Source organism: Charadrius vociferus, unplaced genomic scaffold (assembly GCF_000708025.1).
Source record: "Charadrius vociferus isolate BGI_N301 unplaced genomic scaffold, ASM70802v2 scaffold147, whole genome shotgun sequence".
In the NCBI taxonomy this organism is placed as follows: domain Eukaryota; kingdom Metazoa; phylum Chordata; class Aves; order Charadriiformes; family Charadriidae; genus Charadrius; species Charadrius vociferus.
In genome coordinates, this window is record NW_009649570.1 from 1,324,161 (window position 1) to 1,346,108 (window position 21,948).

General features: G+C 38.9%; 1 protein-coding gene across 1 annotated transcript; it reads right to left on the reverse strand.

Annotated features, from left to right (window-relative positions):
* Positions 1-11,832: 11,832 nt before the first annotated feature.
* SLC40A1 (solute carrier family 40 (iron-regulated transporter), member 1) lies at positions 11,833-21,065 on the reverse strand. Its single transcript, XM_009890129.1, has 6 exons — positions 20,911-21,065; positions 19,944-20,059; positions 19,491-19,617; positions 16,009-16,251; positions 13,446-14,111; positions 11,833-12,269 (listed from the first exon to the last, which is right to left on the reverse strand). The coding sequence occupies exons 1-6, from the start codon at positions 21,059-21,061 to the stop codon at positions 11,950-11,952; spliced, it is 1,623 nt and encodes a 540-aa protein (XP_009888431.1). The 5' UTR covers positions 21,062-21,065; the 3' UTR covers positions 11,833-11,949.
* Between the last annotated feature and the right edge of the window lie 883 nt (positions 21,066-21,948).

Below are 21,948 nucleotides of genomic sequence, written 5' to 3' on the forward strand. Positions count from 1 at the left end.
ACAGTTACCTTTGTGCTATGTTTTTCTCACAAGTTCATGAGTAATTCACTGAACTCTTCAGCACAGCTGTAATTAGGTAATTCCTCTTGGTCTCTGCCTGATAAGTTACTCTTTTTGCTGAAATCCACAAATATGTTTTGCTTCTTGGTCCTACTTTTTTAGATTTCAATAGCAAATGATTGAGACGGTCAGAGTCGAGAAATGGCAGTCCTTTGCTTTCATCAAGCCCAAGACAAAAACAACCTGTATTAATTAACCTTCAGTCAGTATCATTAGGATGACACAGAACCATCTCGCTCCAGATGACTCCAAAGGCAGGAGTAAGATGCAGAGGCGGTTTACTGTAGTGTGACAAGCAATGCTTCAGGGGAAGGGAGAAGGGAGAGATGGGAACGTCCACTGAATAAATGAAAGGTCTGAAGGGTGCAGGGATTTCAATAATGACTAGAAGCAAGGTAATCACATGAAAGCAATGAATGTCATTCTGCAGTATCTATGTGTCCTCTGTCACAAGCTCCTGGTGGGCTGCCGTACTTCCCACTTCCTTAACGTTTTATACACTTCCATCATCCCAGTCTCAGCTCCCCAATATGCTCTTTTACAGGTGCTGGAGAAATCTGCATTTACAAGAAGTGCTTTCTCCCATGCTTCTCTTGCTATCAGCCATACTTCGGCACTCTGTGAAACCCAGTCAGAACTGTCTTTTCCATTTCTAACCGATGTTTGTACTTAAGGCTTCCAGAACTGGTTTACTTTCCCCATCCTATTTTTCTGTGAGTGTAGCCGAACTTCTGGTATAATTTATTTGGCATGATGTAAGATAAGAATTGCTGACACATCCTCAAGCACATCTACTAATGACTTGTATCACTTCCTCAGGATGGTCTTGCGAAACTGGGTTTTCCCTGTTTTTTTGAACAGTGTTATTCGTAGATGTTAGCAAAGCTAACTAAATAAAAATGCATCGTAGGAACTGCAGTCAATACTACTCAGGTGAGCTATTCCTACCTATTTTATCGCTTAAACTTTTACTCAGTAACAGTTTTCACAGGAAGCAATATAAAAAGACTAAATTGTTTTTAATGTATCCAATAAGAAGCAGAATAACATACTGATAGCCTTTAATTTTGAGGTGTTCAAAAGGAGAATGAGGACTGTAATTTTTTGTTAATGATTCTGTCTTTTAATGAAGAAAATTAGAAGACCTAAATGGTCATAGAGAAATCAGTTTCTGAACACATATATTTACTAATTCAGTGCAACATTTGCTTGTTGTCCTTTCCAAAGGAATTTATAATAGCAGTGCATGGAGGTCTGCACAGAATGACCTCAAGCAATGGTTAGGTATGATCCCAAGTAATGCTGCATACATGCAGTAAACTGTAAAAGTGAAAGTTGCTGCTGCCTTGGTCATCTTGTTTGGCACTAGGCTACAAGTAAGGCCTGCACCCTGAAGCTTAGTCCATGAAAACCACCGATAACCCTGCTGAAGTGCCACCGACTGGGTACTTCCTCTAGATCCCTCTTTTCTGGGGTCAAATTTCTCAATGAATACAAAATTATCTTCAGCAAATAGATGATGCATGGGAAGTGTACAGACCCAGAAATCAGGACCTATGCTGGACACACAGGTGCAATTTCCATGGCTTGGAGCTCTGTGGATGGGGAGGTACATGGCTAGGGTTGAAGAGAACGCTGATCTGTACTTCAAGTCCTTTACCCCATTTAAGAGGACTTACAATTGCCAGAAAGCACAGAGTTTATTAATATGATCTTCTAGCACTTCTGTTTCCATGCTCTGATATTCATCTAGCCTATGTCCTTTGTGGGCAAGTGGGGAATGCCAACTAGACAGCAGATGCAACATGGGAAAGAAGTACAAAATCAGTCTGAAGTTACAGCTTTCTGCTGAACATCCAGCTATTAGCCCTGGTCTCTTCTGTTTGCTCTGTTCCATTTAGATAAGACAACATTTCGATTTTACCACAGCTAAGCAGATAAAATGAAACCATGTGTTCCTTATAGCCCTGAACTTGATCTGGTAACCTATGCTAATAACCCAAGTAAGTAAGTCACCATCTTGTTACTGAAAATCTAGTATCAGTTAGCAAAGCAGAACTGGATATTAATTCCTTATTTGTGGAGGGCGGACATACCTAAGCATTCATCTTAAGAAAAAAAAATCTGGCTGCTTTTGCCATGAATCCAAAGATTAGACATCGTCAGGTCTGATTCCTCTATTCACTGAATTCCTCTTTTCCGAAAATCTATTCCTCCTTGTGTTCACATAGTCACAAAAAAATTAAAGAAATAGAGGAAACAAACAGTGGGAGACAGTTTCTTTTCCCTTTTTTGGCTAAGTATGAGATTCAGGGGAAGGAATTAAGGGTGATGAGACATCTCTTTTGTAGATGTGGATTTTGCACTGAGGCTAGTGGTATCTGCCATCTTCAGGCACTAATTAGAGCAAGCGAGATCATCGAAGCATAGAATTGTCTAGGTTGGAAGCAACCTTTAAGATCATTGAGTCCAACCATTAACCTAATACTGCCAAAACCACCACTAAACCATGTCCCTAAGCACCAAGTTTACCCATCTTTTAAATACCTCCAGGGATGCCGACTCCATCACTTCCCTGGGCAGCCTGTGTCAATGTTTGATAAGCCTTTTGGTGAAGAATTTTTCCCCAATATCCAATCTAAACCTCCCCTGGCACAACTTGAGGCCATTTTCTCTTGTCCTATCGCTTGTTACTTGGGAGAAGAGACCAACCCCCACCTCTCTCTACACCATCCTTTCAGGTAGTTGTACAGCGCGGTAAGGTCTCCCCTCAGCCTCCTTTTCTCCAGGCTAAACAACCCCAGTTCCCTTAGCTTCTCCTTACAAGACTTGTGCTCTAGACCCTTCACCAGCTTCGTTGCCCTTCTCTGCACACGGTCCAGCACCTTAATGTCCTTCTTGTAGTGAGGGGCCCAAAACTGAACACAGTATTTGAGGGAGGGCCTCACCAGTGCCGAGCACAGGGGGACAAATAGTAGAAGACAAAAGAGCCAAAGCATGACTCTACTACTTTGACAACTGAAAATCCCTGGAAGGGCTGTCCTGGGATAGTAAAGGCAGTAAAAAGACTGTAAAGTTAAAGGTCCTTGAAGTGTGTGTGACAAAAATGGCTGCTGCTTTATAATAAGACATACAATAAGAGAAACATTCTGTCTTCAAAATAAGTAAATAAAGGCTTCCCGACACATATGAAATTCCTTGGTGTTTCAGATGCGGAAGAAACTTTTCAACAGACATTCGGGAGACTTTCTTGTACAAAACTTTTCTCACAGAAGTATGTGTTTTTTGGGGTTTTTTTTGCATTCCTTCCATGGGCATATACTACTTTTACTGGTATTCTGTGTGTTTCTCTCCAGACACCGGTTGTATTCCAACCACCCCACCATGTGCAGGGGTTGTGGGAGAGTTTGTTTCTGATGCCATCCATTCAGTCCACTGATACCTTCAGATTACGCTACAGAAATTTGCAGGGGGTTTCTGCAAAGCAGCTTTGACTGTGCTCAGACATCCACCAGGGAAGCTCTGCAGCTCAGATGGGCTGTTTAGTGTTTCTTTGGTCCCTGGCTGTGTCACAGTTCACTCCTTTCGGGCATGGCTGAACAATGCCAAGGTCACTACAGGATGACAGGGAATAGTTTATTGCAGCCAAGAAAAAAAAAATAAAACCAACCAAAATCCAAAACTCCTCAAGTTTCAAGCAAGTAATTTTTTATATTCTGAAACTTTTGTGAAAACTGTCCCAAAGAATGGATTCTTTATCTTGTTTTGTTATCTTTAGAAGATAAAAGTACTGCAGCACACTTCATACTGTAAACAGTAACTTTGACTGGCCTTACTCCAGCAGCAGCTGAACAAATATTTCTAACATGGACAACTCCTCCTCCCTCTTTCTCAGCTGGACAGACCACATATTTTTATAACTCACTGTCAATTCTTATGTCTAACATGGTCAGCCAGGGGAAGGAAGCTCCCAGAAAGAAAGGAATTCAAACATTGCATTCACCTTTTCAGCAGTCTCAGAACCACACAGTCCAAATTCTCCACGTTAAGGTCTGCAGCTCCTAGTTAAATCAGCAGGCTACAGACAGCTAAAAGAGCCCAAAGCAGCAGACTGTATAGGATACATATACATACAATGCAGGCAGGTTCTGCACAGGAACACTACATATGAGCATTTTGGAAAACAGTTTTGGTAAATCTGCTTATTGAAAACAGGAATATTTGTACTGCTGTACCAAAATAACTTGAAGGAAAATCTAATATTGCTAACTACCATGCTAAATAATTCAGAAGACCTTGTTTAGTTAAATAAGATTCTCTGCTGAAATTATATGAATATCAATCAAGAGGCATCAGTTTGAGCCCTTTAGTTCAAGATAAAATAATCTGAAATTATTCAAACTATATTGAAAATGTTAATGTGAGGAATGTGTGTCTTCTTCACTTCAGGCATCCTACTTAAAAAGGATCCTTAGATGAAAAGGTGCTGAAGCTGCTTTACTTGTACTTTCTAAGCATAAAGAGGATTTTCCCACTATTTAACCATTTTGTTCTTTCAACCATGTATTTCAGCTTTCTGTCTTCAGCAGCGCCCCTTTGAAGATTTCCTGTATCATTGCTCTATGAAATCTGACTGTGGTAATTGCAGAGTTTTGACAGTACCCAGGAAAAAAGCGTTCATTCTTATAAAAGATGCCTGAACACTTTAATAATCCTGCAGAACAGCTTGTAATAGTGAATTCAGAGATTGCTTACAAACTGAAAGCAAACATTAAGACACTCAATGAAGAGGAAAGATATATTTATTGATGGACAAGCTGTCCATTGACAGGCTGTCCTGATCTCTGGAGGGCAATTAACTGGTGGTTAGCTGCTGTGAAATGTCAGCGTGAAATAGTCTATTCTCTCGGCAGTGGTTCTAGAGGAAATACTGAACTGGAAGAACTGCAGAAATACATTACATGCAATTGGAGAAAAATAGAGCTGAAATAACGGTACCTGCCCTTGAAGATATTCAGGATTAGAAACTCCACAACTTCCAGGGTTTCAAGCACACTGTAATCTGATTTTGTTAATGCTTGTCTTCTCAAGGAAGATTACACATTTTTCCCATCCCCTTTTACATAGTCAGGCATTGTTAGCACATCACCTCTCAGTCTCTAAATGACTTCTTCCACTCTTCTCTTGTTTCCTAGAGCTCTGATTACAACTGCTGCACTCTCCTGTTTTTTTTCATTAGCACTGCTGTTCAAGGCAGACACGAAGGAAAAGTGGGGTGCAATACTCCATTTTTCCCGATTGCAAAGAGAACAGCAGCCTGTACAATTCAATTCATGACACACACATGCTATAGACTTCTTTCCATTTATTATGTTCTGTAGTAGACTTATTTTTGTCCTTTGTTGTGCTATAACCTTGCACTTTTCTACGAAACCAGATAGGTGTTCCATATCCAGTATTTGAGCAGTCAGCCAGTCCCGCCTAAATGTAGTGCCTTGCACTTGTCCACATTGGATTTCATCTTATTTTTTTCTGGACTACTTTATAAATTTGTTAAGATGTGCTGTTGGCAACAGACATGCAGCCATACCACACATCACAATACAGGCATACCACATTTTTACTCATGTTTTCTAAGGACACACAGCTTGTGCAACCACACTGCTCTCTGTCACCTCCATCGCTTCCTGACAAACAGCTTTTGAACCACGTGGTTAATTCCATCTCAACATGATGAAAGAGACAGGTCTCCAAGACTAACACTTTTGTGAGAATCAGAAGCTGGGTAGAGAAGTCTGAAACCGTTTCCCTTCTCTGAGGCAAAAGCCTTTGGCATGAGCATGTGCTGTCTGTCCTGTCGACTGGCTCATCGGTCCCTGAGCACTCACAGACCCATCACACACACATCGCTCCTCAGGATCAGGCAGAGCATCTGCTCTACTTTGCTCTGCTGATAAAACAGGGGAGGAGAGAACACTGCAAAGAGACCTCATGGAAGAGCAAGGATTACACAAGACAGGGGTAGGAGCTACAGTTATTGCAGATGTGGGTGTGTAGGGACCAAATACATGCAGATAGAGAGAAGTCATGCTTTGTTAGCTCTGCTGCTTAAGGAAGAACTTATTTTCAGACTCTGGTATGGTGTTATTGAGATGCAGACAGCCTGTATATTGTTCTTCCCCTGACTGAAGTCGACAATGGCTTACCATGAACAAAGTGGGTGTGTTTTCTGAGCCAATCTGTACAGCTTGAACAAGTGTTTTGCTGTTTTGGTATTTTGGTTTTGTTTGGGGTTTTTTTTGTCTTAATGAGTTATGCTTGAAGATCTAACAGCAGCATCTATTGTACATTCTCTTTCCTTTATCTGCCAAAGGAGAGAATCAGATTTTCTAAATGTAAGTAACTTCCTGTGCATTTACAAAGGATTAAGAACTCTTAACTCTGCATCTGTGAAAACAGATTGCTCCATCACTCTATACCGAGAATAAGAGTGGAAAGCACATGGTTGCATGCTTCTCTTGTGACCAAATGCCATAAAGTTTAACTAGAAAGAAATATTGACCCACACAAGAACAAGCTAAAGTATTTGGAAAAGCATTATTGAACAGTGTGCACTTTGTCCGTGCACTTTGCAAGCCTTTAAGCAAACATCCTTGTTCAGTTTTTTCTGCCCTTCAGAGTTGCAAAATACAGCCTGCCTTATTTAAAGCAGAAGCTAGAGGCATAGTCTTAGTCCAGGAATAAAATACTTTTAATCCTACAGCGATTATTACACCATGCAGTTAACAGCACCCACAAGCAGGAAAAAGAATATGTGAGTACAGAGGGCAAGATAATAAGGACTGTTACTCTAATACTTACTACTACCTTCTCTAGTACTAAGCACCTGAGAAAGATACAAATGCAGAGTACAGCACAATACACTCCTGGAAGACCCGAAAATAGGTCAGTCTGGAGGCACAGTGCTAGATTTAGAAAGCTGGATCTATTAGGTGCACTCTTTTCCAGCAGAAACAATCTTTACTCTGGAATATGTCAGGTTTGTCTGCAATCTTGTATTGTTTCACAGTTATGAAGAGCCAGTGACTCAGTAATATCTGCTAGTTTTTAATACTCAAAAGCAGTAGAAATTATTTTAAATGAGTCCAGAATTGCCTGTTCGTTTCTGTTCTAGAATGCTTGGTTTCTTTCTAACAATTTACTTGCAAATTGTGATCCTTTTTAGATTAAGAGTTTAAATATATGTTTTGCAAAACTAGTTATGTAGGAGGCCGTGAAAGAAGTCTCTGTCCAGCAGGAAAGGAGTGTAACATTACAACATGAAAAGATGGGATCTTTGACAGTGATCACCGAGGGAACCCTCAGCCATCTTATGAAGGAAACAAGCTAGCTCTGCTGACCTGGGACACAGACACCATATACTTTGTAGAGGCAAAACCAGCAGTAACTGTAGTATTTTAAAGCTATTAGATAGGAACCTACTTAATCCTTTGGAATTTCCAAGAGACACTCTTCTCATTAAAGAAACAGAAAACAGTTTAAATCGAAGGGACCAAATTCCCTTTACCCTTTTTTCTTTTAACAAGATTCAATTTTCAATACCCATATCATCGGTGCTCAGTTTATGAAGTTTAAGAAAACCCTTTTGAAAATAAAAGCAATATTCCAGAGCAAAATAGTAAAATACGTAATACGCAATACACCTTGCCTTCCACAGGCAGAGTTGATACCTCAACTACCAAGTAAGCAAAGTAACACAAGCACGTAAACAGAGTGGTAGGTATCTTCAGTCATTCTACGTTTGGTTGCTGAGCACTGACTTCCACAGGGTCTTAGAACTTCCCAAAACATGTACGCCCAAGTAAAGGAAAACAGTGAAACCATCAAATGGTAAACTCTGAAGGTCCTTCTTCAGCCAAGAAGTGTTCTTCATCTGTTAATACCATTCATACTTATTTTTCTTTGTGCCTATAGGGGTGGATCAGTGTAACTACACTTTCAAGTCAATATTCTAACACTTTTTTTAGTTTCTAAGTGACAGTGAAGGAGGTAAACGTTCCTAAAAATGAAAATTGGTATTCTCACTGTAACATTGACATTTTGGTAGCCCGTATTAAAGAGGCACATCACTTAACCTAATGCTACCAAGTCTGATACACACAAAGCCTGTAGTTTTAACCCACCACATTCTAATTCCTACATGGGAATGACTAATTATTACTAATGATTCTTCTAATTCCCATAGGGGAATAACATGGCAATAACATAGCTGGGGACAATCCATAAAGGTATTTTTCTAGGAAAGCCTCCAGTTCAAAGAGGAATTGGTTCAGGGAAATCCTAGCGAATGAGCACAGCATCCTTCCAAAGATCAAGTAATCACACAAGTATATACTAAGTACATGAAACAAGAAGCAGTCCTGTATAAAATACTCAATTGAAGTATTTTTCAAGAGTAAAACCAGAATATTAGAATTATCGCATTTACTTGTGACCACTCATACACCTACTGTTCTAACCTACAGGTTGCTGCTACAGAAGGCCATAATTTCAATGTGGTAAAAACATGACTATGAAGGCAAAAATCATTTGCTTTCTGTTGCTCAGCAAGCCAATACACAAAACTGTTTTATCACCAAAGCTGGTCCTGGGCTGAGGCAGAACCACAACTTCACCTTCAGCTATTGTTCCTTAAGTTACTACTGTGGATGGTACTTAAAAAAAAAAATAAATCAGTTCACTAAAAACAGAGCTATAGCATCACTGAAACGTTTTTACTATGCTTGTTGTTTGCTTCCTCCTCAATGCTATCTGTTTGCGCTTCATGGCTGTTTCCATCCCATCACTATAGAAAAACTTTATCTACAGGATCCATGCTAAATACAGCATACCAAGATGCCTACAAATGAATAATACAGGACAAATAAGTTTTTATGCAAATTTATTCATTAGCTTTAACAATAGTAATACATAAATCAATACTATGTCCAGCATAAGGTTGTATAATAAAATATGCTATTCTGGTAAGACTGATTTTTAGTGCGTACATTTTAAGGGCAGTTTTCATCCAAATTGGACACATTTAAAAAAAATAAATAAATACAAGGCCAAAAATGCTTACTTAATGAACATCCTGCTACATAAGACTTCAGGCTCCACATTGCTTCAAAGCACTAATCAGTACAGGGGTCTGCGTACATCTTAGACTTATACACAAACAGGTTGCGCTCGAGCAGCATACATTTTTTGACATCCAACTCAGACCAATACATACAAGATTTCCAATTTAGACCTCTTTAATCTTCTTAAAGCTAGCATCCACCTTTTACTTTCTCTTTTAGGATTGTCTTGCCTTCCAGCTCTGTATCCACATCTATCAATCCTAGCAACATTGTGTGTACAAAATACAAAGGTCAAGTCCCCTCCAACACTACTTTTTTGGCTTGAGATCCATACTGCACTATCTAGTGGAACGATTTACAAAACAAATTGCTACTCAACTCAAAGACAACTACATTGCTCTTGGCCAGAGGGGTGGGGAGAAAAAAAAAATACTTTGGGAACAGATGGGAACATGGTATGCTCCCAGCTATATTTGTTATGGTTTTGGAGCTCTCTAGACTTCAGGAACACACCGTCTCTGGGATGTCTGGTGCTTAGTGCTACAGCATTAAGCTTCAGGCACACTGGGTTCTGTAGGCTATAGACAGCCCACAAGATGCTGCATGTTCAGCTTTACTTCCCCGATGGCCAGTGAGTCCACCATATACAGTGGCATTCAGATGTTCAAAGTGCAGTATAGAGGAATTCACTGACATTTGGGCTACCTTTATATATTCAGCAATATTGAAGTCTGGTCCCAATTTAGATTAGATACACATGAGAAAACATATTTGGCAAAATAGAGGTATTTTATTTACTAGTGTACTTATCACATACTGTATAGGCTATCCTTTGGGCATATTTATTCTACAAATCTAGATAAGCCTGGGTTTTGTGTCTTCTGACTTTTAAATTCTGATGGCAAAATTCCCTTTTCCTTAAGAAGTTACACTCAGAATTGAGTCACAAATTTGAAAGCTACTCTAATATATTTTACTTTATTATATCAAAACAAAACCCAAAAGCTTGGTCAAAATACAAGCACTTATAAACCTAGTGAAAACATCCCTGAGAAACTTTCAGTAACATAGCAATAATGATTAGTTTTGGTCCATTAGAGGAGGAAAATTGTTACATCCAGCTGTTGAATATTGAAGGCTACAAGTACATTGGATTCCCATTCATTGACTTTCACTTGTCTTATAAAATATTGTATCTGAGACAAAAGCCACTAGAGGATATTTACATTCTATTTCATTTGATAGATAATGCAATCATTACAAATTTTAAGATGAATGGCCTAGTTTCAGCCCTGGTGTAATATGTGTAATGTCAATGGAGTTCACACACTTACATTCCAGGGCTGAAGTCCAGCAACACAGATGACTGTGGAAGGACAGTACCTAAAATAAAAAAAACCCTCTTAAGAGTTAGAGGATACTTTTCACAAGTTGCTGATGTAAGTTTTTGCAGACTAGTTTTACAAACAAACGTTTTACAAAGATTTCAGTTTAGAAGTCATACCATCATGCCATGGGAAAACTCAGAACACCACCGGGTTCAACTCTACTGAGAAAGAAAAGTGCATAGAGTAGCTTCCACAAAAGTGCACATACAGTTAATGACTATGGAAGTACTGTTAGTACACATGCGGTGGGGGGAACGACACGACAGCAAGAACTTCCTGCAAATCAGAGGGATACATTATTCTTCATTGCTCTGAAGTTGCTTTAGAGGGCCACACAGTCCAACATCTCATTGTTTTAGCGCTACTTTAGAACAAACCAAGTCAAAATTCACATAAATGTAAAACAGGTAGATGCAAGTAATCCACTTTTTGACTTCTTTTGCCTGGAATACTAATAATTTTCTAATACATCAGGCTTTAATAGGTTTTCTGGAAACAATAGCATTCAAAAATAAACTAAAGCTGCTTGTACTCTGAGGCAAGAACTAAGTTAGCCTTAGACTTTATCTTTCTGTACCAGTACTCCTGACCTTAGCACTTTCTGCTACATAAAACCTGAGCAGACCTGTCATTTGCAATTAAAAAAGCCATGCTTTATAACGCTACATCAATAGCTTCTGCTAAATGAGGCTATGTTTTACTTTATCAAGTGCAACAAAAGTGTAATACAAGATATTGTACCTAGCACTCGCCTAATTTGTAAGGAAACATGCAAAAAAAACTACAAAGGTGTTTCTGTAAAGTTAAACCAAAACAGATAGAATACTAAAAAGGTATTTCGGAAAAGTATCACAACTTAAGAGCCCACTTCAGAAATCCAAGAATTATGTTTATATCAATTTGAGAAAACAGGGGAGCAGAACTGTTCATGGTAAGGAGAAAACAGAAAAACACCACAAAAAAAAAATCAAATGCTGTATATCAAGTTATTCTGAGGCAACTAAAAAAACCCTCTTGTTTTGCTCAATGAGCACAAGAATTGTTCAGAATTCACAAACAAATTGAGTATGTATAACCACAAAACTGTATCCCACTGTGGGGGTCAGCAACAGAAATTCAACATCAAATACTAGATGTACAACTTGTGGGCATCCTTTGAAACACCAGCTGTCAAGATCCAACTAGGCTGCCCCCCGACAAACATGAAACATTTTTACAGGGTCACTGTAAATGAATTTTGGCTCTCTTGGGACAACTTCCTCAAACAGCTAAGTTATGCATTCAACTCTACAGAAACACCTTAGACAGGGTCACAAAAGGCAGTATATGTGTCTAACCATAATATTTGTGTAGCAAGTTAGTAAGAGAAGTGGATCCTTTCAGACAGTAGATGTATTACCAGGTGGTGAACTGTCAGAGACTGTTTTGGGATCAGGAGTGCAACAAACAAAAAGTTGTTTTCCCAGGCTTTTTTGGGCAAATCTGAAGTACATTATGTGGCCCATTGCAACAAAAGACACAGAAATAAGCACCAATAAGCCAAAAGCTTCAGGATTTGGGGCCAAGATGACCATGATGAAGTGCAGTAAATCAAGAAGATAGTTCATGGAGTTTTGGACACCGTTTATGATGCCTCTTTCAGATTCTACCACGTTTTCTTGGAGCAACTGTGTGACAGTCAAATCAAAGGACCAAAGGCCTATGGAGAGGAAAAACAAAACAAACAAACAAACAGTTATCCATACAACTGGGCTTCTCATGGTAAGCTTTCATTAGGGCCACAATTCAATTTGTACTTCCAAACACTCACTTCTGCCAAAAATGCGTGGAACAAGCTAGTCTCTTGACTGTTAGTGTGAAATCCATTCTAGTCTGACAAGAACACTTTACCCCGCCTTTACTAATATGTCCTGAAATAACACACAGCTTGACACATTAACTTGCCTGTCACATTTTGCTTCAACATGTCTATCAAGTTAACACCGTTTTGCTCATCTTTTGCTTATTTAAATAGCTGTTTTACAGCTATTTACAGTGTATTCATGCTAGCTACAACTGCTAAGTTGTGCATAGGACATTTGCAAAAAGAAAACACATTTTAAACTATGCAGAATACTTAATTTACAAGTCTCCATTGACACTTGCTTCTATACTGTTGAAGTCTATCAACGATTCAGTTTTAAAAGTCTATCTTGCAAACAAACTTAATGCACATAAATCAAGCATTTTATTCCTCCAAAGTTCAGCAGAAGATGCATAAATTAAGAGTACAAATATTCTACAGATGAGAGTTACTGTTAGTTTCATTTATGTATTTGACTGCATCTTCTATTGACAGATACTAATACTGCACTAATCAGTAATTCCTCAAAAAATTAAGCTGTCATCCAAATCAAAGTTTCTCTTCTAAACTCCCTTGCTGGTCACAAGTTTATAGGTTCAACAATGTGTTTAATTAAAGGATTAATGTACTAAACTTCTAAGTTTGAAGGCTTTCATAGCAGATGTATTTAGTTGTGTTTCCTATTGACAAATGGTTTTATCTGGTTGTGAAGGAAGATCATTCCTTCACAGGTGAATACAGGTGAGCATTCCAAAAAACAAGTTACATTCACTCCCAATGTCGTAACTTTTGTTTTATTAGTGATACATGATATGCAAGAAATTAGTACTGCAGTCTCTGCACTGGCAATACTATTGCAAGATCATTTCATTTTTATGTGAAATGTAATGAATTAGCCTTAGAAATGCGATGTAACACGCCAACTGTAGCCTACTATTCTAAACTCAAATTTGTGTTTAATTGACAGGCACTGTAATTTTTAGAATTAAAAGCAGTCAATAGGTCAGATTTTAATAGAGACGTAATACTCACCAACTCTAGCAGCAATGACTCCTGCAAACAGGAGACTAACAGAGATTAAAGGCACAGGCTCAGGACTCATCTCTGGGTCGCTGTTAGCAGGAATAATAGACCCGTTTAACAAGCTGGGCATTCCAGTTGCAAAAACCATTTCAGGCTTGTCTTCTGGAGATGCTATAGTAGGTAATGGTTCACTTTCAAACAGCCTGGCACTGATGTCAGCAAATGGGGAAACAGTCAAATCCAGAGGACTTCCAGGCATGAACACAGAGATGGCACATAAGACCAGACAAGCAAGTTGAGCAACTCCAGAAATAAGGCCGGTGCGGATCAGGCCACATTTGCGACGAAGCCAAGTGAAAGCTACCGTTCCCATGATTCCAGTGACTGCCGAGGCACCCATCAGGAGGCTTAGCACAGAGCCACTCAAACCCTGAGTGTAGGCATAGCCTGTAGTAATACAATCAAAGCCCAGAACAGTCATATACAGAAATGCAAGACCCATGCCTGCAAGAAACACTGGCTGGTTGTAGTACGCAACCCATCCATCACGGAACGTGATGAAAGGTTCGGCAATCCGGGCACCGCAGCCGACTTCCTTCTCCTGCTGGGGCTCAAAGCCAGTTACATCTTTCTCAACAATTAACTGCACTCCTTCAGCAGGTTTCATGTCACTCTCTGTGAATAGAAATGTAACTGTTAGATATGTTCCTGCATGGAAAGTGCGGTGTAAACTGCAAGACAACCGTTTGCAGTTAGTAAAGTCACTGCTGCAGAATGCATCAGTTAAATTCTGCAATCAACCTTCCTCCCATTACTTAAACATTTTAAAGTGACCTTAAATCCCACCTGTATAGTAAGATCAAGTAAAGTTTATCCCCATCAATTTAAACTCCTGCTTGTTTAATTAAACAGTGGCAGGAAAAAGCACAGCCTGCTTCTTTTCAATAGACTTGTCACCAAATGCTGCACTTCCATAAAGAAGTTATTTGTTTAATGAATGCTAATATTAGTAGGCATTTTTACATAGCTTTGCATGCTGAAATGCACTAACCATAGAAAGCATGGAATACTTAAATCTGTGAATAACTCATGTCATGGTAGAAGAACTAAGGCAGAGATGCTTGCTGAAGCCTACCAAAGTCAAGCTTTCAAAATCTGACTTCAAAAAAATCTCATACCATGCTTTTCTACAATTCCATTTTCACTCCAATACAGGAGGAAGACGCTTCCACTAGTCACAAAAAAAACCACCCTGAAAACCCACACCAGTATTTAGATCAGTAGTATGGATAGAAACTACACAAATGTTTGGATGCCTGAGCTGTGTTTTCACGCTATCAAGTTTGTTTCAAACTCCACATACAGCAAGTGAGACAAATGACCTATTTCTGCAACTTCTAAAAATGCAAGTCGTCTTCTGAAATCAGAATACTACAATAGCAAAAATTAAGAGATGTTTCCTACGTATTGACATTTGCTAAATGCTTCATTCTTCAGGACCACTCAAGAGCCAGTTCCAAAGCTATAGAGCCTTCTATGCTGTTTATATCACTCCTCTATCCTAGGCTGCCATCAGCCTAGTCCAATAGCTTACTGGACCAGCTATTATCACAATGGATCTGCTGGCTGGGAAGAAGGTCTATCTCTTCAGCACTTTTAGTAGCAGCCTCTTATCTCACTATATATTGAGCAAAGAACAGATTGCTAGCTAGCTTTAAAAAACAAAACAAAACCACAATGAACAGGAATTCTTTATAATATTTCTTTAAAAAAAAAATTCCACAACATGATATAGCTGCAATCCCATAGCTTGAACTTTCAATAATACTCACATACTGCTATCTTTAAATAGGAAAATGCTTAAGTTTTGTATTCCAGTATCCGGAACAAGAAGTCTGCTTCTCAAACCATTTTAACTTCTGATATTAAGACTATCTAAAGTAATCTTAATTCATCTCAATTTTGAGGTCACTTTTCATCATAGCTAGCTACACTGCAAATCCCAGTTGTTCAGCTTGGCCAAGGAAGCAGATGAGAAGATCAAAGTAGATTTCTTTTCCTCCACCATTTCCTGCAGCATGTGGAACTTACCGAAGCATTACCACCTATTCTAAAACCTCCTGAAGGCCTGTTGGTACTATGTGTAAGTAGAGATGAGCTGGCAAGGAAAAAAAAACAAACAAACAAAAAACCCCTCCCCTACACAGGCTGTTCTGCATGTAGACACTACAAAGCAAAGGACTTTGTCAGTTTATTAGCTATGCTATAGATAAGTAAAAGCATTCCTTGTGATAAGCCCTAAATAATAGGGCAGACTTACTCTAAAGGATTAATTAAGAGGAGATAATTCATTCTTTGTGTGCATTGTATAGGATTCCTCAAATCACTGCACAAAGTATTGTTACTTAAGAGTCTCTGGTACCTACATGCAAAACCTGAAACCTCCAAGCTATGAGTAGAAAGCTATACAGCCTCAAAGCATTATCTGTAGAAGGCAAAAGTCAACACTTCAGTTTGACTGATACAGTGAATATACCGTGAATTTGAGCAGTTACTTTTGTGTTTTGAATACCTTTCTTTACATTCAGCTGTTTCAGTTCTGATTCTTCAACTTTTGCAGACTTGAGAGCCAGAGAAGGGGTTTTCTGATAAACCTTCCAGAGCAGCAGATATTCCACACACATCGACATCAGGTTCCAGCCCGAAATGAATCCACAGCCAATCATCGGGGAGCCAAATGTCATTATCTGACCAACTGCCATTGGGGCCAAGATATTGGTCAACTGATCAATTCTTCTTATTGTGGCATTCATATCTGTGAGAAATGATTTGACGATATGAACTGCTGAACACTTACAGTGAATTACTCAGTAACATAATTGAGGATTGCACGTGTATACATATCAAGCTAAGAAGTCTTGCTCCGACTATAAGAGGTTCTAGCAGGAGCAGGAGTTAGACTGCTAACCAGAGGCACCTTTAGAGCTTTCCAATGTTAAAGTTTGCTGCAACCAAGGTGTTTGTAAGGCAAATCCCTACTCCTGAAAGTTTTGCCTGCACGAGGTCTTCCAGGTTTAACATGCTGGCTTTACAGTGGAAGTATAATCCTGCAGGTAAAACTCAGTCACGAGATCAGATTACCCTTACATCCTAGAGGCATCATGGACTCCTAAGCCTATCTCTGCAACATTCAAACCTAGCATACACAACTCCAGACACTAATAGGAATCTCATACAATAGGATTCTTTTCTGTACAATAGTACAGGAAGTTTCCTGTGTAATTTTAGCAACTACTATCTCCCAATAATTAATTTCTTAATCTCCTGCATTTACTTCTAGTGACTGGTGACCACAGTACCCACCATGATAGCAGCGGACCTTTGAAATGACTTTAAGTTTCCTTATCAAGTCACACTGCCTACAACTGCCATCAACCGTTCTCAGAGCTTACTGAGAAAAGTCCTCACTCCCTTCTGTTCCACACTTTGATGTTTGTGGTCAAAACAAGGAGCCTATTCTTAGCACAATGCATCTTCCACTTGCTGGATGTCTCACACTGCCCAAACTTTTCCACTTTAGTGTCATTACACCCTCTGGGCTCCTAGAAGTTTCCAGTTAATGGTGCCATTGTTCTACCTCTAAAAGTTGCTAGATGCTCAACGGTTTTGCACATCAGGGCTTCAGGAGGCTTAGAAGTATATCTCAAACCCATTTTAAGAGTCCTACCATGAAATTGGAGCTTTTGAAGAGCAAATGAAACTGTATACCAGTGTAGAGCTGCTTTTCTGAACCTGTAGAGAATTACTCCCTGCCATTCAAAGAAATGTTTAGATTATTCTATTTAAAGTCAATTCAATGTTAACTATTTGACTAGTGGTTAACTAAGATGAGTAAGTTAGACACTTGAATAATATTTGGCTTTAGAAATTCCAAGAACTGAGCTTTGTTTTCTGAGCTGAGGAAGGCTAATATTTGCACTCAGGAAAGATACAAAGTAAGAGCGAATGGAAAAATTAATCAAGGACAATGAAGGGGAAGCCAAGGCAATTTTTTATTTCCCTATTCCACTAACTTACTTAACTAAGGCTCCTCTTTCAGGAAAGGTTAACAGTACAAAGATGGACAACAGTATTGGCTGCAAAGTCAATGCTGGCATTTAATTTTTTAAGTTAAAAAATTTCAACAGCCTCCAAGTTACATTATGATTAAACACACAACAACCCTATTCAGCCTGGAAAAGATCTTTTGGATAGACCTGTTGAACTAAGATGCTTAGTTCAGTGGGTTATTTGTTTTTAAATTAAGTTGCACGACAATTTACATTAACCTCTTGCCTGATTTTTCAGTACAGAATATAAGTGGTCACACAATGCTGTCTGAGATTGTGAAGCAGGACAGAGGCAGGACTGCTGCGCGTGCAGCAGCTCTCTGCACGTGTGGTCTGTACCTCATCTCACGAGTAGTACGTAGTACAGGGATTGGGGAGATTTGCTGAATGAGATTCAACACAAGAAGAAAGGTTAATGAGAACCATTAGAACTTTAAGGCTTTTACGGATAGATGATATTTTTCTACTTGTGATTCACACGCATAAAGAAAGTTAACCTGTAATACTGCTCTACAAAAAGCATGACCTAGAAAGGCACTGCAAGATCAAAATGAAAGACTACAGTGGCAAATTTGTTTACCGGGAAATGAGAGCACAATGCTTTAAACGCATCTAATTAAGAACTAGCCTCTCCTGGATGAGATGGGGAAATAAGATTCCTTCATTGGAGATAAACATCAAGAATAAGTCTGCAATATGGGATTCAAATCCCTACAAGGACTCTGGCATGCAAACTGAACTTTATGGGCAATTTAGGCAGCTTAATAAAAAAAAAATTAGAGTCCAGAAGCTGAAAAGCTGTCTAGGACTGAAGGTATCTAAACTCCACAAGTGTCAGACTTAAAACTTCAGTGAGCTGTAAGTGTCTTGGCAACGTTAAGCTGCTCTGTGCCTTGTTTACACTTCAGTATCAGTTCCTCTATCTGGGAAGGCCTAAATCCCCTTATGGGGTTGATTCAGAGCCCTTATAGCCTGCCCAAGTTCATCACAAGAAATCCCGCTTCCCACACTGTCCGTTACAATCAGAGCAGCAGCATAGCCAAAGATCAACCACACAACTCTTGGTGTGAGTGGCCCTGCAGCTAGGAGTACTCCCTAGCAAAGGAGAGTTGGGTTCAGTGTACCCTTGGGGAGGATTCCAATCAATCTTCCCATCCAAGGCATGTCATAACCACCAAGCTACAGCAGAATTTGAATGGGAACTCATTCTCTCTCCTAATAACGCCACGACACTGTGCAAGAAAGGGGGGAAAAAGATGGAAAAAACATTTACTAGGGGAAAAAAGAAGATTAAGCCTGTAGTCTAATACCAAAGGTATCAGATGTCAAAGGAATACAGAGCTTTCAGTTTCAACTGAAGAAGTGTTCACAACTTGGAGTCAGACATCTAATGCTAGAGAATTCCAAGTTTTCAAATCTATCTGCACACACAGCATTTCCTACTGGCAATTTCCTGATCCACCTACTTTACTGTTCTGGACTTCATTCTCATGTATCTTTCTTTGATCCCCATGCGAGGAGCCCAGTTACGCAACAGTTTTCTGTTTCATTCCAGGGACCTAAAAATAAAGTGTTGCAACACTTGGCTTTAAGTGCCTGGAAGTTAAATAGCTTTTCTATTAAACACTGGTTATTTGATTTAAGAGTGTGGTGTATGTTTATTTGTTCAGCAAGAATAAAGTTTTCCTCACAAAGCTGCAGCAGGACTAAAAGGGGGACAAACCAAGTCTAGGGATGCCCAACTCAATTGTAATCACAACAGTAATCTCTAATCTCAGTAAGCATAGTCCAGAAGAGGGAAGAGGAAAGTAAAGGCTGCCCTTTTTACCTGCTGTTTTCTCATAATGTCTGGAATTCAAAGATGTGCTGACCTCTAAGACTCTAGTCTAAAAATCAAGCTTGGAAAGTGAGATATTTAAGGTATTAAGAAGGCAACATGTTTCACCTGCCAGTTTGCTTCTGTCTTCCCCTGCAACCACAACAATCCAGTCCCTCTGAATTGTGATCGCTGTGGCAGTGCTGGCCAAATTGGCAATATTTGCTATTGTGATAACCAGGATATAGCACACCGTCTAGAGAAATGGGGGGAAAAGTTACAAGGTGAGAAAAATTAACAAAGGGAGAGCTCCACTCCTACCCTGTACAACCAGAAAAGACACTTTCAGATTTGAATCCACACATTTTAGTATTATTCTTCAGACAAAACAAGAGCAAGCCTACTTTACAATTCCTGATAGAAAACAATCACCTGTTTACCCAACTAGCTCAATTTCATTTGCCAGTTTTAGCTCCCAGGAATGTCTAAACAGACTAGAGAAACATAAAAATTCATCTGCCTCCCATGCTCCCCAAAGTTTCTTTGTAAGTTAACTCCTTATTAACAAGTTCAAGCACTCACAAGAAGCCATCCATGGTATAAGGTCAAAAGCTGTGTCTTAAACAAGAAGACAATCATCAGGATAATACCACACAGGATGACAGATGCATTCTGGACAACCAAGGATGTCTGGGCCACTGTTTTAAATCAAAACAGAGAGCAACAGTTATGAACATAAGAATGAGCTAACTATAAGTTTAAGCAGGTTATAATTAAGGAACATGCACCAATTCTTTAAATCTTTTTATTTTCCTATTATCCTCCCAAAATGTAAGTGGTAAAACTATACTTCATATTACATTTTGAAATCTTCCATTATCTTACAGAAACAAATCAATGTACGATGTAACTCTGTAGCTCTTAACAACTCTTAGCTCTTCATGGTTTACTGCCAAAGTAGTTCTTCTCAACCAAAAACCCAACTGTACCTGTTTAAGTGCTGACACCATTTTAAAAGTAGTAAAAACAAGCCTTAAGAGTCTCTACAATTCATCTTCAGCATACCATAAAAATGATGCTATTTTGTAAACTCTTGGAAAATAAACACATGTATAAGGAACTTGATGCCATATTACTTATAAAACATACTAGAGCATACATATAGTGCAAATGCAGTGCATGTTCACACTTAGGATGTTTGCATCCAGACACAAGACAACAAATAACATGAGTGTATGTTAGTATCAGACTGTAAAGACCTTGGTCTGCAGTCCTTAAAAGTTATGTGCTTTCAGCCTTTTTGCGTTTCTATGTATCATACAGGTTTAGCCTGAGTAGTGGACATACAGTGACATAAAACTGTTTTTCTGCTGTCTTTGACACTACCTTTGTATAATCATTACCACTTTGAAATATTACCAGTCTTAAAAAAAATAAACTGAGGAAGCCCTGTTCTCATATCTGACTTGAGGAGTTAACTCTAACAGCTTTATCTTTTTACATTAATTTGATCCATCCTTAAGTAAATAACCTGCTCTAGGCATCTAACCTTTGAGCCTGGAGTTCTTGTCCACCCAGTCTCCAATAATGGCTCCCAGGAGAAGAACTGATCCCGCCACAACCAGTCCATAGACTGCAGTCAGGAGTAAGCTGTTTCCATAAAGTTCAACCAGGAATACAGACACAGCAAAATGCCACATACGATCTCCCTTTAAAAGTAACAGAGAGTACATACACAACATTACTATTTGCACTTTGCAAGCACACAAGTTGACTATTTTACTAATTCCCTGCAAAACACTGCATTAAAAGAAAGGTTTGTTACATGCAAAAGTGTGTGGGGAGGTTGTTTGGTTTTTTGTTTTTTTTTTTTTGTGTTCTTTTGCAGGGTTGGGTGGGGTTTGGTTTTTTTTGATGACTACAGCCTGTCACCACTGATTTTATCCCAGTATCACTAAGATCATCTGTCTAATCAAGTGCAACATTACAGCTTGTAACACCACATCAAAAATCCCATATATTTTCTATTATAGTATTACAAGACAAAATCTGTTACCTGCCACATCTAACAAACCTCAGAAAGCTTACATAGATTCTCCAGCACAGTTCAAATACCAGCAACAGATTTATTGATTACTGGTAACTATTTAAATAACTTTTTAAGACAGCAGTTTTCTCTTGGATGATCAAAGCTTAAATGCCACTTTAAAACACAAGAGCCAGTCAAGCCAAAGGAAGTCACAACGCAATTCAAGACAGACACGGGTAAACCAAGGAAGATGTCCTAAATGTTAACTGAAGTTTCTGAAGTCAATGGACTTAAGCTCTCAATAATGTTAAGCACTGGCATATTACTAAGAGGTAGAATATCAGAGCTCATTTAACCTACTGCAAACTCATTGCTAGTGCACCCTGTTTAGCGTATTGCTAGCTTAACCTAAGGCTTAAAATACAAAATTTTCATGTTCTGATACAATTAATAAAAAAATAAAATAAAAAAGGCCCAAAATGCTAAACATGTCCAAATGAAGTAATTTTCATATTACTCAAAACATTTAAGTTTGCTACCCACCAGACCTGTGGCTTG

What these genes read in the sequence shown, in the direction of transcription:
- SLC40A1 (XM_009890129.1), bottom strand. Translation starts at nt 21,061, where the DNA reads ATGTGGCATTTTGCTGTGTCTGTATTCCTGGTTGAACTTTATGGAAAC. An exon ending in CAAGAACTCCAGGCTCAAAG is followed by an intron (nt 20,060 to 20,910) that starts GTTAGATGCCTA and finishes GATTTAAAACAG; the next exon opens with TGGCCCAGACATCCTTGGTT. An exon ending in AGACAGAAGCAAACTGGCAG is followed by an intron (nt 16,252 to 19,490) that starts GTGAAACATGTT and finishes CATTTCTCACAG; the next exon opens with ATATGAATGCCACAATAAGA.